This window comes from Mytilus galloprovincialis, chromosome 6 (genome assembly GCF_965363235.1).
Source record: "Mytilus galloprovincialis chromosome 6, xbMytGall1.hap1.1, whole genome shotgun sequence".
NCBI classification, from domain to species: Eukaryota; Metazoa; Mollusca; class Bivalvia; order Mytilida; family Mytilidae; genus Mytilus; species Mytilus galloprovincialis.
The window spans coordinates 55,356,453-55,373,939 of NC_134843.1; the positions used below are offsets into that span (position 1 = coordinate 55,356,453).

The 17,487-nt window shown below is 32.6% G+C and overlaps 1 protein-coding gene across 1 annotated transcript; it reads right to left on the minus strand.

Moving 5' to 3' along the window:
- Positions 1-528: 528 nt before the first annotated feature.
- LOC143078202 (bactericidal permeability-increasing protein-like) lies at positions 529-16,865 on the minus strand. The gene is made up of 15 exons (XM_076253136.1): positions 16,701-16,865; positions 14,706-14,805; positions 13,661-13,780; positions 11,954-12,027; positions 11,457-11,611; positions 10,884-10,947; positions 9,642-9,733; positions 8,936-9,112; positions 8,130-8,198; positions 4,796-4,963; positions 4,118-4,185; positions 3,538-3,580; positions 3,119-3,182; positions 2,281-2,360; positions 529-739 (listed from the first exon to the last, which is right to left on the minus strand). The coding sequence occupies exons 1-15, from the start codon at positions 16,801-16,803 to the stop codon at positions 617-619; spliced, it is 1,500 nt and encodes a 499-aa protein (XP_076109251.1). The 5' UTR covers positions 16,804-16,865; the 3' UTR covers positions 529-616.
- Positions 16,866-17,487: the final 622 nt, after the last annotated feature.

A 17,487-nucleotide genomic window follows, 5' to 3' on the forward strand; every position in this document is an offset into this window, starting at 1 on the left:
TTTGAATAGTTTTACATTTGTCATTTCTAGGCATTTTATAGCTGACTATGCGGTATGGGCTTTGCTCATTGTTGGTGACCTATAGATGTTAATGTATGTGTCATTTGGTATCTTGTGGAGAGTTGTATCATTATCAAACGAGCAAGGTACTTGGTCCGGGAACACAGTTGCCGTCCCTTGATTTGTGTTGCTAGTGTGGACAGTCTTGCTGACCTTTTTATACTCTTTCCATATATTGAGTTTGAGCTGATGACGTTTTCTGTAATTTTGATATGATTTATCCCAAAAGTAGTACACCACACTGTTTTCGGGCTACTTTGATATTTTTTTAATATCTCGAAGAGTAGATTTACTTTAAAATTGTTAGTTATTTTCATAGTTTATGCATCTAAAGATGTATATCATCTAAATTGGTAGTTACGTCTTTTTGGTCCGAATGTGACCTTTACTTTTCCATCCTTATTCAGTTGTGAATATGGTTTTAGGCCAAACAAATAAGTTTTAGGCAAAGACAACACAAAATACAAGTTTATATTATCAAAAGTGTATTTGAAACATTTTAAAACAAAAAATATGCTTTGTTTATGATTATAGGATATGTGATATAAAACATATATCACAGACGGAACCTGTCTTTTATATCTTGTCTGCCAACCATGGGCTTGTATTTAAGCACTGTCGATTTCATCTTTTTGGTGTTCGGAGTGATCTTTACATTTGTTTCAACTAGGATTGTGTTCTGAAATATACAAAGATATTATTAGAATTACAACATTTAGATGTGTATTACACAGCTACTTTTGCATAGGTACTATTTCTGTACTAAAAAAATGCAGTACTGAAAATTTACTTTTAATATTTAGTACTATTTCTTTACTTTAAACTATTGTAATATTTAGGTACTTGTATTTTACAGTACTTGATTTGTACTAAATATTTTGGTACAGTACTAAATATTTTGGTACAGAAATAATACAATATTCCATGTTTGAAAATCATAACTTTAAGAGATTTGAAATAGAAAAACTTTCAAAATGCTGAAAATGAAACGGTACTAACCAAAAATATGTAAAACCTAAATTTCAAGTACAAATACATTAATATTTGGATTAATTAATGTACTCTGACTGGATCATTCTCTTTCACAGTAAGTGTTTATTAGGATATTTAAGTATATTCTTTGTACAAATACATACATGTATGTTCTTCCTCTAATCATTTCGGTTATATATTTGGGTTTTTTTTTCTAAAAAGTTTATCAATTAAACTATAAAGTAAGTGTATTACACAGCTACTTTTACACTGCTTTAACAGTATTTGTTAGTCTTGAATGATTTCAAGATTAATTTTAGTTTCTTGTGTATAATTCGGAGTTTAGTATGACGTCGATTATCACTGAACTAGAATACATGTTTGTTTAGGGGCCAGCTGAAGGACGCCTCCGGGTGCAGGAGTTTCTCGCTGCATTGAAGACCCATTGGTGGCCGTCGGCTATCGTCTGCTCTATTGTCGGGTTGTTGTCTCTTTGACTCATTCCCCATTTCCATTCTCAATTTTATTAACAAACAGTACATTACGCGTTTGCTACATAAAGGTTTGCCAATATAGTTTAGGCTTCAAAATGGTCTTTGCTACGTAAATCAACTGACTAATGTTCTAGATAAAATAAGTCTTTGGTAAGACTATATATAATCTGCCAAACTGTCTTATTGATTGTCCCCTTGTCTGTGTCAATCTGCTCAGCTTTTGATAATTAATAATCTCAACACGTGTGTTTGTTGTTGTATTATTTCAAGTGTTTATGTCGTTGGCCATGCCGGTAAAGCTTATGCATACAACATTTGAATTATGATAAGCATGCTCTCAGTGATATTGTTGGCTTTTTTCAAAACTACCTCTACCCTTTTTTATTTGGAAAATATGCGTCATTTTTATCAAATTGGCACATTTATAATAAACCATGAATTTGACTGGAACTTCAATTTGCAGACCCCCTTTCAAGAGGTAAACCCTCATTTGAAATAAGACCCCTTACTGTCAGTGATGATACATAAATGGACCCTCAAATCTGCACATATAGTCATTTTAGGCATGAAAAATGTTTGTATTCATGCACAATTACTACTGAGACTGCACTGTTTGGGAAAAAAGTTGTCTTTTTGGGAATAATTTTAAGCCATTTTTTTTTCAAATTGGGATTCTTCTCCAGGGGAAAAAGCCTGTATTCTCCAGTAATTTAAGGCAGACAATATCACTGGCTCTAACTAGCTCTTAACTTACCGTAAGAAGTTCAATCTTTGCATCTTTGAACTGTAAATTATCTGTAGATGGCAACCGGATTCCTACATCTTTCAGATAATCTGTTTAAAACAAAACACGTATTAATAGCACACAATCATATACAGTATACATGTATTGCGAATCAAATATTATTTTGGTCTCTGACTTTTCTTTTCGGAACATTTTACTTAATATCTGTAGTTTGTTCTAGTATCAAAGACAATATGATTTAAATACAGACACTGTTTGAGACAATCATGTGATATGAGACCGAAGGTCAAAGGACAATTTTGAAAGATGTGAATAATCACAGATACAGTATATTCTAGATTTCTTCTTTTCGCTTGCAAAGATCATTTTAACTATTATTCCTATGATCAGAACATCAATTTACAAGTTAACCAGCGTGGCATTAAATGCATTGATGCATGCATTGAAGTGATCAATCAGTTTGTTTCACGGTCTTTTTTCACTTCCGGATCACATTTCATGAGATCACCGCGGTAGTGTTCGTTTTGCCGCCAGTCTATGGTCTTCAATGCCGGTTGTGTTTTGTGTAATGTTGTGTGTATGTTTTTTGCTATGGCGTTGTCAGTTTATTTTCGACTCATGAGTTTCAGTATCCTTCATCTCTCATTCAGAGATTTAGCTTCATTTGCTTCACTGTGATTTAGAAACCGTCCTGTTGTCCCGTGGGTCTCGAAATAAGAGTAAAACAGCAAGAATAAAAAAATCCCATAACTATTATCAAATAGCATTTTCTATACAGATGAATAAAAATTAAAAAAAATTCAAGTCACTTAATTAATTGAATTAGATAGTAAGTCATAAATCATACCGTTTATCATTGGCTTAATAACTTTCTTTACAGCATCATCAACTAGAAGCTGGAAGGTTGCCTCCTAAAACATAGACAAATGTATATTTATAAGTATATATCAGAATTTCATGTCAATTTATGGAAAGACTCTCATACTCTCTACATCTGATTAAAAAACACTTTACTTCAAAATGTGATCTCGATTTTTATGTTATAATTATACATTATAAAGGTTTAACCCCTCTCCTATGTGATCAATTACCAAGTAACGTTTAACCCTATTTTTATAGACTTTTACAGCAGCAAAAATACATCAATTTCAAATTTACAATATATTACATAAACTTTGTGAATATTTCATTGTGGTTTTGATAATCGTTAGAGCTGATTTTATTATTTGTTTTACAACTTAAAACATATATATTTCAGATACTCACAGCAATATTTCCTATTAACGAGTTTGTCACATTTGTCTCGACTCTGAAAATATGAAAAGAATCATTCATTTTAGCAATTATGTATTGTACACACCATACAATTCTGATAGCTAGATGTTGACGATAATGATGTGGTGAAATTGACTGATACCGTAGTATGAAACAATATATTTTAGTTAAAAAAAGTGTACCCGGTAACCGAGTTCCTTCACTCTAAGGAGTTTATAATTATATAGATCAGAGTATTCAAACTCCTTTGATTCTCTATAGGTCGAACGTACATCAAAGAATGAAAATGAAAAAATAAACAGTATGTAATATAATAAAGATATTGGAGACGACAAAAACAATGCTAAATATAAACTCTTTTAAAAAATGGTTGCTGTTTCCGAAGGCAAACTCGGAGAACTTAATCTGTAGGAATCATCGTCCTTTGTTGTAGTACTCACTATACTTATTCATGTTAAAGTTTTCGGAAGGGAAAACAGTTGTTACGATGTTATCAAAACTTCACTATTTCTATCCGCACTGATATGTGTCCACACTTGTATAAATAAAATAATTATAAAGTCATTCTCACTTCATGTAGTCGATTGTTCCAGATAAAGCATCGCCGTTCAATTTAATTTTCACTGAAGCCATCGTTACCTGTTGAAAAAGGTTAAGATTATATAATGATAAACGTAAAAAAGCATGCCGACACCTTCCAAAATTGGGATCAGTTTTCTCTAATTCTATGGAAATTTATCCCTTTCCGAACCTATTGTATAAAAAAATAATCAACGTGTGGTTGCCGGTGATCTCAAAAGATCATTTTGGATGATTTTAAGGGTTATAACCTTTTTAGCTAACTGGATGAATCAAAATATGCTAACAGGTGTTCATGAAATTGACAACTTTGCGGAATGTGAAAGGCACTCGAAGGGGATTTTCGTTTTACAAAAAAAGAAAATTTATTTTTTAATCATTAGAGAAACAGATTCTTACATAGTTACTCGTGGATTATCGGATTTATCCAACTTCGATAGTTAAATTATAAATTACAAAGGAGTATGAAGCAGTGTACGAATAACTACTAAGCAGTTTGCAAAGAGCTACGTATCAGTTTGCGAAGAACTTAACATGGTTTTTATCTTTAGTTAGTACCCTCACTGCTCATATAAGTGTCAGTTGTTTACACTACTCAATAAATGTGCAAACCTATTCACTTTCAAAATCAACAAGCATTATACGTTTATTTCAATAAAATTATATTTACTGCATGAATTCGAAACATAAAGTGAAGGGTGTTGTCAGGTTTTCTTGCAGAAAATGTAACATTGCTTTTACTCAGAATCTGTACAGCTTTCTCGGTAATGAAGACTCGAGGCCAGTCTGTGCTCTGTATGTGTATTTCTACTTTACTGTTCGGGTATAACTGTCCTATCTAAAATGATCATTTATTCGTGTCATTATACATTTGTAAGACTCAATATTATATCATGTTATTACAAATAAAACAAGAGGCTCTCAAGACCCTGAATCGCTCACCTTAATTCTTTTGGTTAAATCTCTCATCAATGATTATTTTGGCTTTTCAATTTATTTAAATGTTTTTTGGATCGTCCTATTTTCTTCAAAAGCCAAAAAAAATAATCATTTTCTCCTATGTTCTATTTTAGCCATAGGAGCTATGTTTCTTGACATACAAGGAAATAAAATATAAAATTTATACTAGATACTCTGAAACTCATTTAGCCTAAGTTTGGCTGAAATTGATACAGCAGTTTCAAAGGAGAAGATTTTTTAAAGTAAGTCAACATGATGAACAAATTGTGAAAAAAGTCTTTAAAGGGCAATAACTCCTTAAGTGGTCAATTGACAATTTTGGTCAATTTGACTTAATTGAAGATCTTACTTTGCTGAACATTATTGCTGTTTACAGTTTATCTCTATCTATAATAATATTCAAGATAATAACCAAAAACAGCAAAATTTCTTTAAAATTACCAATTCAGGGGCAGTAACCCAACAACAAGTTGTCTGATTCATCTGAAAATTTCAGGGCAGATAGATCTTGACCTGATAAACAATATTATCCCATGTCAGATTTGCTCTAAATGCTTTGGTTTTTGAGTTATAAGCCAAAAACTGCATTTGACCCCTATGTTCTATTTTTAGCAATGGCGACCATGTTTGTTGATAGATCACAACTTCGGATACAATTTACAAACTAGATACCCTAAGGAACATTCAGTTAAAGTTTGGAAGTATTTGGCCCAGTAGTTTCAGAGGAGAAGATTTTTATAAAAGATTACTAAGATTTACGAAAAATGGTTAAAAATTGACTATAAAGGGCAATAACTCCTAAAGGGGTCAACTGACCATTTCCGTCATGTTGACTTATTTGTAAATCTTACTTTGCTGAACATTATTTCTGTTTACAGTTTATCTCTATCTATAATAATATTCAAGATAATAACCAAAAACAGCAAAATTTCCTTAAAATGACCAATTCAGGGGCAGCAACCCAACAACAGGTTGTCTGATTCATCTGAAAATTTCAGGGCAGATAGATCTTGACCTGATAAACAATATTACCCCTGTCAGATTTGCTCTAAATGCTTTGGTTTTTGAGTTATAAGCCAAAAACTGCATTTGACCCCTATGTTCTATTTTTAGCAATGGCGACCATGTTTGTTGATAGATCATAACTTCGGATACAATTTACAAACTAGATACCCTAAGGAACATTCAATTAAAGTTTGGAAGTATTTGGCCCAGTAGTTTCAGAGGAGAAGATTTTTGTAAAAGATTACTAAGATTTACGAAAAATGGTTAAAAATTGACTATAAAGGGCAATAACTCCTAAAGGGGTCAACTGACCATTTCCGTCATGTTGACTTATTTGTAAATCTTACTTTGCTGAACATTATTCCTGTTTACAGTTTATCTCTATCTATAATAATATTCAAGATAATAACCAAAAACAGCAAAATTTCCTTAAAATTATCAATTCAGGGGCAGCAACCCAACAACAGGTTGTCTGATTCATCTGAAAATTTCAGGGCAGATAGATCTTGACCTGATAAACAATATTACCCCATGTCAGATTTGCTCTAAATGCTTTGGTTTTTGAGTTATAAGCCAAAAACTGCATTTGACCCCTATGTTCTATTTTTAGCAATGGCGACCATGTTTGTTGATAGATCAAAACTTCGGATACAATTTATAAATTAGATACCCTAAGGAACATTCAGTTAAAGTTTGAAAGTATTTGGCCCAGTAGTTTCAGAGGAGAAGATTCTTGAAATAGTTTACGACGACGACAGACGACGACAGACGACAGACGACGGACGACGACGGACGCCAAGTGATGGCATAAGCTCACTTGTCCCTTCGGGACAAGTGAGCTAAAAAAGTAACAAAGAAACAAAACTTGCTGCTTTCTTTCATAAATAAGAAATATTTTTGATGTTTTTTTTTAAGGAAAAATTACAATTTGTTTTTGTGATTTTCTGAGATGTTCGGTCGTACAATAACTCAGCTGTTTAACTAAATAAATGCAAACATAATACTTTTGGAATTTATAGTTCGTCATTTAGATATAAGGTAAACTTCATAGATTTAATATGTGAAAAAGATTGTCGGAGTGAAAGTTTGTACTTATCTTAAAAAAAATAAGGAGCGGTATATTTTTTATTGGCAATAAATGTGAAATATTATTCACTAAAGAAAATATCACGTTTATGTAAGCAACTATCGGTCATCACACGACCTTCAACAATATGAATATGCAAAACACAATAGTCTGTTACAAGCTATATAGACCCCAGCATGACACAATATGTATAATGTAAAACTGAAAAATCAAACCGCATGATGTATGCTCAATCAATAAAAAGTAAGATCACAAAAACACTGAACTTTGAGGAAAATCAAATCGGAAAGTCCATAATCACATGGAAAAATCAAATAACAAAACGCATCAAAAACGAATGGACAAAATCTGTCATATTCCTGACTTGGTACAGGCATTTTTAAATGTAGAAAATGGTGGATTAAACCTGGTTTTATAGCGCTAACCCTCTCACTTTGATGACAGTCTCGTCAAATTCCGTTATATTTACATTGATGCGTAAACTAAACAGACACAATAAATAAAATAGTCAAAATATGGGTACATCAGTCATCATCGTATACCAATTTTAAAAGGGACAAAACAGAACACAAAAACATCTATCTACAAACACATTCATTGATTTGTGTGTCTGACTTCAGAAAATTTACACAAAACACAATTATGACAAACAGCAACCGATGATAACCAGAGTGACTCAGTTTTAGAACCATATGACTGCGGACAGCCACAATCAGTGCAATATATATGGTAGAGATAAACATGTGTGTGGACGGGAAACCCTGTTCTAAACTAGGAAAATGATGTCACAGCAAGTCATGAGACTATAGAGTAAATAAATATTGATTGCGTATTATTCATATTGTTATCCTTCATTAAATACAAATGTGAGAAAGTTATGTTGTATTGTAACATAAGAGTAAACTATAAAAATCTGTTAGAAAGGGAGTTGTTATTCCTGAAAAATATTTACCTGTGGAATAAGTTTGCCGATACAGGTATCTTTACATGTGGTGTTGAGTAAATCGTCATCCCCTCTCATCTAAATAAGACGTGTGAAGATATTGAATAATTGTAATTTAAAAAAAAGACAAATGCTGATCCGTCTTTAAACTCTTTGTGACACATACATAAGCTTTTGCTGTTTGCTGAAGTGTGGTTTTAACAGAAAGTGAATGAACTACTAAACAATGTTTAAGAAAAACTGTTTGCTTGTAATTGTAAAAATCTCTTTGTTTTTCCGTCAAAATTTCAAGCATATATAACATATATTGCCCAGGTTTTTTTTTTTACTAAAGTCTCATTTATCATTCTTTATTGAAAAATACATGATTCATTACATCGTATTTTGAATTTCAGCATGTAATTAGTTTCAACGTATTTATTTATAGGGGATTGGGGAAACAAGTTATTAAAACTTATATTAATCCCTCGTCACTTTGATGGTGCGAGTGCTGCCTTGCCGCGGCAATAGCCTGCTCTTTTTAGAAATCTACAAGGGTGTCTTTTATGTGCAAGAGATATGGCTTTCTCTTAACACGGGGTCATCCATTTGTCGTCCCCCATACCGACGAACTATCATCGTTTCCTCTTGACCATACTCGCAAATGCTGTCAAGGGATAGCCGAAAATTTTCATCCCACAACGGGAATCGAACGAGGAACCTAAGTGTTAGTAGTCGGATGCACTTTTTTATCTTTATTATAACCACTACACCACGGCTCAGCATGTAATGTCTTAATCAGTTTCTTCAACATGGTGAACGTATTGTTTACATACTTTTTTAGACGTTAGATTGTACATCAACAGCCCGTGTGCATGTGCTTGGTACCCCATAGAGTTGAAAATATAATCGGACACTGTAAGGTAAACCATCTTCTTGTTGTCCGTGATGGTAGCCATTGGAGAGGGGGCGAATGGTGCTTCTGTCCGGTTCATTGTCCAGAATACCTCTCCCTATAAAAAGGTAGTCCAAGTCATTGTTAACAAATATCACCAACACATTATGAAAAAGTCAACACACGTCATCCAATCGTTAGTCAGTTTACGTTAGTTTGGTTTATACTGACTATAGCACGAGTGCATGTTTCTTTAAAACATATATCTTGTATACTAGTATATGACATATTATAACATTTTCAATATGTTATTCAAGAATTAAATGTTTAATACCGTCGAAAACTTAAATATTGCATTACATTTTTAGTAAATATAAGCTAGTATTTTCTCGTTTGATATTTTATTTAATTATCAATCTTCTGGTATTGGGATGAAGTATAAGTTATAGTTGATCTTCAACTCAGTGCATTATTTTGATATTTTAACTATTTTTATTCTAGTCTTTTGTTGACGAAACTCGCGTTTGCCGTATACTGGTATAGTAGATGATTTTTTTAACATGAAGTTTTTACTTTCACAGTTAACTTTCTTTTTATCAAACGATGTAAATTTCAATTTGTTAGAGCTGTAAATTTTATATACTTACTTTGAAATCTCCTTCGATGTATTCAGATGTTATATGAGGAGCAGACAGTAGTCTGTAATCAAGAGTCAAATGTTCTCCCAACTGTACCTCCGCTGTAGAAGTATATGGTTACAAAAAGTATAAAAATATCGTTGAAAGTTAATTATCGGATTAAGAATAAAGAATTCGTGACATAAAACCAAATTGAAACGAAAAATAAGATTGCAGGTAATGTCACTTTTAAGATAACATTCAATATAAATATGATTTTAGTGATTCCTAAATTTAAGAAGTTCATCTTCAATATCCTTGTGACAAGTGCGTAAAGTGCTTTGCATTATTCGCCATCGATCAATCGATATGCATTTTATCGACTCTTGGTCAGTATGTTTAAATGTATTCGATTTAGTGGATTATTGGTTTTGTTTCATGTTTTGGAATCTTAATCAGATTTCAATGTAATACTTTCAATAGTGTTTTAAGCAACAATTCATTCTGCTTAAATGTTTTCCTCTTTCGGGTAAGAGCTTTATGAAAAGAACAACTTCTGAGACCAAAATAAACATTATGGGGAAAAAAATAAAACTGAAAATCAAGAATTCAAAAAAGAATGACCGAACAACACATTAATTCACAAATGCTACCACTAAATCATTTTTAAATTAAAACAAGAATGTGTCCATAGTACACGGATGCCCCACTCGCATTATCATTTTCTATGTTCAATAGACCGTGAAATTGGGGTCAAAACTCTAATTTGGCAATTAAATTAGAAAGATCATATCATAGGGAACATGTGTACTAAGTTTGAAGTTGATTGGACTTCAACTTCATCAAAAACTACCTTGACCAAAAACTTTAACCTGAACGAACGGACGGACAGACGGAGGGACGGACGGACGGACACACAGACCAGAAAACATAATGCCCCTCTACTATCGTAGGTGGGGCATAAAAAACAAACAGTGCATGTCTCATAACAATATATCACATGAATCATATACAGGTATTCTATATATATATATATAGATTAGACCGTTGGTTTTCCCGTTTGAATGGTTTTACACTAGTAATTTTGGGGCCCTTTATAGCTTGTTGTTCAGTGTGAGCCAAGGTTCCGTGTTGAAGGCCGTACCTTGACCTATACTGGTTTTCTTTTATAAATTGTTATTTGGATTGATAGTTGTCTCATTGGCACTCATACCACATCTTGCTATATCTATCAGTACTTACGGAATAGTCAGACAGACAAATCGAATTTACCTTGAAAAGAACACAGTTCCTCTTCAGCCTTCTTGTCTAGAACGTCTTTCACTTTTTCGCACACCTAAATTCAATGACATGTTTTTTTTTAAGAATTATAATGGCAGTTATGGTGTGGTAGATGTGTCCTTGATCTTCCCATTTAAGAACTAGATTTAGATTTCTTTTGGAGTAATTAAGGCGAAAGCAGTTTCCAAAGTAAAACTCGTATAATAACGACCTTGACTACCCATTATATACGGTCTCAAACATAATCGTTACTTTAAGACGTGATTTAATATGAGGGTTCTTATAAATACATTGGTATGTAGCTCAATATGAGGATTGTAGTACCCTTTGTAGCAAAAGTTTCAAAGTAAGATCTTTTTTTGTCAAAATTAGTCATGATTCATTCAATAAAATTATACTAGATTTTGATTTAAACAGTCATTTCTGTTTTAGAACTGAAACTTTTAAAGTAAACCAATCAAGGGGGTAAACAAATCGAAGAGATAGATTACAGAGTAAATTTCGTCTTCTTTTACTTAAATTCCTCCTATATACAAGTAAGTATGTGTTTGTAATACAACTAACTTTTTTCTGTAACATTGTCGCAATAGCGTTGGAAGCTAATGAGGTCAATATGTTGTAAATCCATGCTCTTTTGCCACGGAATTTAATTTGTAGTGGACCAATTTGACAGTCACATGACGTTGTTTTAATAGTTGGCTTTCCATTGGTATCCACCCCTGAAAAAAAATAATTTACATGTTTAAATTCTGTATTGGCCTGTCCCCAGTGAGAAGCGTGTAATTCAGTGGTTGTTGTTTGTTGTTGTTTTCAAAGTTGTTTTTCGTTTATTCTTTTGTACATGAATCAGGCCGACAGGTTTATTGATTGATTTGTTTTACATTTGTCATGACGACTGGAGCATTTTATGATAGATGACTATGCGATGTGGGTTAATCAATATAGGATTTAGATTGCAAAAACTATACGAAAAAGCAAGATAGCATATGGGAAAATAAAGACTTTTTAGATGAAAGTTGTGAACATGACATTTTAACCTAACATACATCAAATTGCATTACCGATTTGAATTCCAACAGCAAATGATAGATCTGACGCTTTGACTGTAAAATCGCCGCCTCCTTTAATAAAAAGGCTAAAATAGATAAAAAAAATTATAACAAAATAAAATAAGATACACATTTATATAAGGACAATTGTTTTATATTTTAAATCAGGTCGTTATACGTTTTTAATTTTCAATTTAAATCTTTTAGATTTGTCATGTTGGTGCTTTTTAGTCGATTATACATTTTATGAGTTTTTCGTATTATTGAAGGCCCTACTTCTATGATTGAATTCATCCACTTCATTTTAACCGGGATGGATAATTGTCTCATGGTCAATCATATTATACCACATCTCCTTATTTTAATATTAGTTATTTCAATGTACAAAATTCGCAGTATTCAGAAGTCATAAAAATGATATACCGTCGATTGACCATTAGACCAATATAACATTTAACACATTTTGGCAATAAAATTTAAAAAAAAATAATTATGATTTGTCTGGAATGAAAAGATTTATGATTTATTCTACACATTGATACTGTTCATCAAGGCTTGAAGCAAACGCAATAAATGATTCAAAAGATTCGACAGTGTGCCTATAGCAACTGATAGTTTACAATAAAATTATAACTATACTTAGATAATCATAATAATTCTTGTTATTTTTCCCAGCTTTTACAATTCGGTAGTGTTTGTTGTCCTACCAGAAGAAACCCTGATACATTCTGCGTTACCCTTATGCCGGCGTCATACATTGGCGTATTGACCGGCGCGCACCAGACGTACTAAGCAAATTGACAAAGTCCGTATACCTTATTTGCACGCCAGAGGAACCCTTTTAAGCAATCGTTTAACGCGCGTTTCATAAGTTTGAAGTAGGTCAAATGCAAATGTATACGCTCGGTGAACGCTATAATTCAAGGAAATTTTTATGCTGCTTAAAAATTTTCATCTAGCTCAAGCGTTTGTCTAGTGTATACATGTACGCTACATGCACGTAATACATACGCTACAGGCACGTTGAAAACGCTCCAGATAAGTTTGAGACACGTTTAGGGCACGTTGTATACGATTCAAGATTTTTTTTACTTTAACTAAAACGTATGTACGGGTGTGTTTGTAACAAACGCCCCATAATTAACAGCCCCAGACATGCCGAAAGTACGTATTATCGTCCCAGATACGACCGGGACACGTCTCAAATACATTCAAGGGACGTTGATTTCCTTCGTCGCGTTCATTCCATCTTCGTTAGACAAACGCCAGACATACGCCAACATACGTTACTTGAACGCATGATAAACGCTTAATATATGTACGCTTCTCGTACGCTCAATACACGCTTAAAGCTCGTTGTGCACACGATATAGAAATGATTGACGAGTTGAATGCGTCCAAATTTACTGACAATTTGTCTGCGTATATGATTTTTAACCACTCCCGGCGTACGTCGGAGCTATACGCTGATGTGTGATGCCGGTATTAGTTGTGGCACTATTGATAAATTATCTTCTTAAAGCTATATATATATATGTTTAGTATTTAGTGTTTTACAGATAACATCAAATTCAAGTTTTAGGCGCAAGATGTTGCAACGCATAGAATTGTAAAAATAAGTGATTTAAGCAACAATTTATCTATGTGGTGTGGTTTTTGTGTGGACAAAATAAGTCATTAGATTGCTGACATGTTTATAAACATTAACTTTAAACTTACAAGATATATTTGAATGTTCCATCAATTTCTAATCCAAGTTTTGTGGCTCTCCATTCTACATCACTGCCTGACGCTAATGTAATTGTGCTTGTTGGTGCTTTTAAGTCATTTACTATCAAACTGACAAAAAATGAAAGAGTTTTATATGCAATATTAATACTTGAATAGATATAAGAAGATGTGATATGAGTGCCAAAGAGACAAGTTGAACTTAACTCTCAATCCAAGTTACAATTTGTAAAAGCAAATCATTATAGGTCAAAGTACGGTCTTCAACACGGAGCCTTGAGCAAGCTATAAAGGGCCCAAAAAAATACTAGTGTAAAACCACTCAAACGGGAAAACCAACGGTCTAATCTATATATGAAACAAAATCTAGAAACAAGAAACATCTATGAACCACATCAACATATGACAACCACTGCATGTACATCGGATTCCTGTATACATTATTAAAACTTTGCACTCCTACACCTAAAACGCAATTAATGAACCAAGGTACTGAACATTTGTTAAGGTTCTCATGCACGTACATTGTACATGTATATTTGTACCTTTTGAAATGCAATCTACTGATGCGATACGGAATTGGTGGGGTTGAGTGACCGAATTTATATACAAGAATCCCGCATTCTGTTTATGTGTCTTTCCCTATAGCAAGGAACCTCGTTACTTGTCTTTAGTTGTCACAGTTTCTTTAAAAAAGTCTGATAAAAAGGCTTTAATGTTGGTCTTCGATAAACCATTTTGTACATGCATTCACAATTTTTATTTTCTCAGCACATTCAAATGTCTAGCTGTTTTTGTAAGTTGATATAGTGTATGACAGAATGTCTATTTAGTTTCAGTTGGGTTTTGAATTATACAGGCAAGTATATATCTTTAAAAAAAGTATTATCAATATCTGATTTCAAAAAGTAAAAACAGGAGTCGGGACAATTATATTCGGACAAAAAGCAGTAATAAGTCTGAACTTCTCTAGATGTTTATATCTTTGTATACAGTTAACTTTTTAACAGACTTTATTATTATAGAGTTGACATACTTGGTAAGACTGTATTGGACGCCTTTTACGTTTCCAGTGATGTCTTCTAGTCTTGTGCGCTTTATATCTTTAGCAAAAGTATCTACAGCCACCTTATTCGCTGAAAAAAAAACAATCGCTGCTTAGAATTACGTAATTACCCTTTTTCACCCTCAAGATTATCTGAATTAGGTTTTTGAAACGTAGGTTAGTCAAGGGATCGCATGTCTTTTTATTTGTCTGCAGTAGTTTTTCATTTTTTTTTCAACCAAATATTCTCAGTTGCATAAGAAACAGTACATCGACTTATTGTATTTCTGAATATCTGTATGACTATGTTTTTTTAAACTGATGGAAATAAGTTGAAATTGAAATTTGGCAGTTTTTATGCTTGACAACAACAGTTAAGTACAGCATACGAAGGCGAATCATTAACAAAATGATTGTTTGGTGTATTAATGCGAATCAATATAATAAAAGATTGCTTGTCATATGCGAATCAATACAAAAGATCGTTAAGTATATATACATGGGTATCAATAAAAAAAAAATCGGCCTATCTAATGGATAGTGTTTTGCGTATACAAATCTTTTTAAGATTTAGATTATTCTGCGTTATCTATGCTTATGACAGTTAAAATAATTGATCGGCGAATGCGAATCAACAAAAGATGGTGTTTGGTGTATGTATACGAATTGATTAGATAAAATGGCTGTTAAGCATATATTTGTGAACCAATAGAAAAGTTTTGTCGTTTCGTCAATCAAATAAATACATTTTGTAACAGTAAATGATCAATATTATCCGCTCGCTATTCTGTCATTTTTTTTTATAATATATTCTCATTATTTATTTACTTTTCTGTTTTGGGTGTAAACTAGACCTTTACATCTAACGTAAACACTTTCGGTTGAATGTTTCCTTTCTTTCGTGTTTCACTTTCCGTTTTTTTGTTACTTTTGTCCAGAGACATGTAATACAATTGTATTATATGTCTCTGTTTTGTCTAACTTGATTACTTTTGAAAATGATTTTTTAGCTTTTTTTCTATTGTAATTTCCTTGAAGTTTCTTTTTTCATTTAGCAACCAAATATTTTAACATTTTTTTTTCATTTGGAAACATCCATATGCAAATCCATTTATAATATAAATATTTCCGCTATCAATGAGATATTTTGTTAAAAGGTCAAGGTCATCGGAGAATCAAATTTCCTTCCCTCGATCTATTGTTTTGAAATTATTCGTTTCAAACTTCATTTATTTTTAGTTGATTTACAATTTCATTTCCTCTGTGAAATCTATTGTTTGTTTTCGATAAACTGACTTCGCGAAAAATGAAAACGGGTCGGTTATCTCACGGTGACCATATTTTTTTTGGACCGAAAAGTAACAAACATATAAGTCGCCCTTAACATCTGATTGAATTCAGTTAAATTAAATTGGTGATCTTTTCTTGAATCTCAGTAAAGGAAGTTTAAAAAAGATAAGTGTGTAAAAATTGAAGTTATCAACGAAAGAATGTATTCAATAATGTATCAAAAATGGATCAAAGGGGGAGCCATCAAAGGCTTGTGCTGCTAGTTGTAATTGGTAGAGTAGGAATTAGCACTATCATACGTAACATCATTTAGCTTTTAAGAATTATTCTATTGTACTCTTTGATCTCGAGCGATTGATAAATCAACGAATAAGTAATAAGTTGTCCCAAACTAATAGTCTATGCACATACAGCAACATATGCAAAAGCATTTTTCTTCTGTTTTATTTATCTGCTGAGCTAATAATTTCTTATTTGAAATCATTACTTTTTTAAAGAATTCTTTAAAAAAGTAATGATTTAATACTGTTAAAATCAGTATAGAAAGAAAAAAAAATCAGGCTTTTCATTTCAAGACCGACGTTTTTCGAAAAAAGACCAAGATACATTGGGAAATGACGGATGATTTTTTCCGTTATGTCAGCCGATTTCAAAAACAACTTGACATGTGCAACTGTCTCAATTAAGTACACTCACCGTAATGTAATCCATCTTGAGTTATCCTTAATCTAAGACCAGGATTTACAGTTTGTGTGGAAGCCAATATAACAAGATTAATAAATAGGCATAAGAACTCCATCACTCAATTTGAAATAGAAATGACCATGTGAGACAAATGTAGACACATGATAGATTTTATAGTATTCACCGACATGCGACTTTCATACAGGCCAATTACTTCCTTGGGAAAATGTCCTTATTTTGCATTGTTTATATTTTATCGACATTATTTAAAATTAAACATGTATAATGGTTAACATCTTAAAAGACAGACAGGTTCAGGATATAAGTACAATTAGTATATCACGATTGATTTCTGTTTTCATAGTGATAGGTAAACTATTGTGTAAAAAGAAATTCTATCTTCCAAGTTGACTTCAAACGTATGTATTTTAAACATGTGTACAAATGCTGTCAATAATTATTTTCATTATGAATACAAAAGGTATGTGGGGTATATGTTTATAAGAAAAAAACAAGTCATTAAAAAAATTTGACAAACATATTTAGAGGTCAAGTGTTAATTATCATGTATCATCAAACTATTCTGGTTTTTAAACCAGGGAAAAAAGGATAAGATAGAACAGCGATCAATGTTGCCATACAATGCCAGTGGCGTAGCTGGGTCATTTTTACGTGTACGCCCGAACCTTGGCGAGGGATATGAGGGATGCCCAGTGGCGGATACAGGAATTTTCATAAGTGGGGGCCCACTGACTGACCTAAGAGGGGGCCCGCTCCAGTCACGCTTCAGTGATTCCCT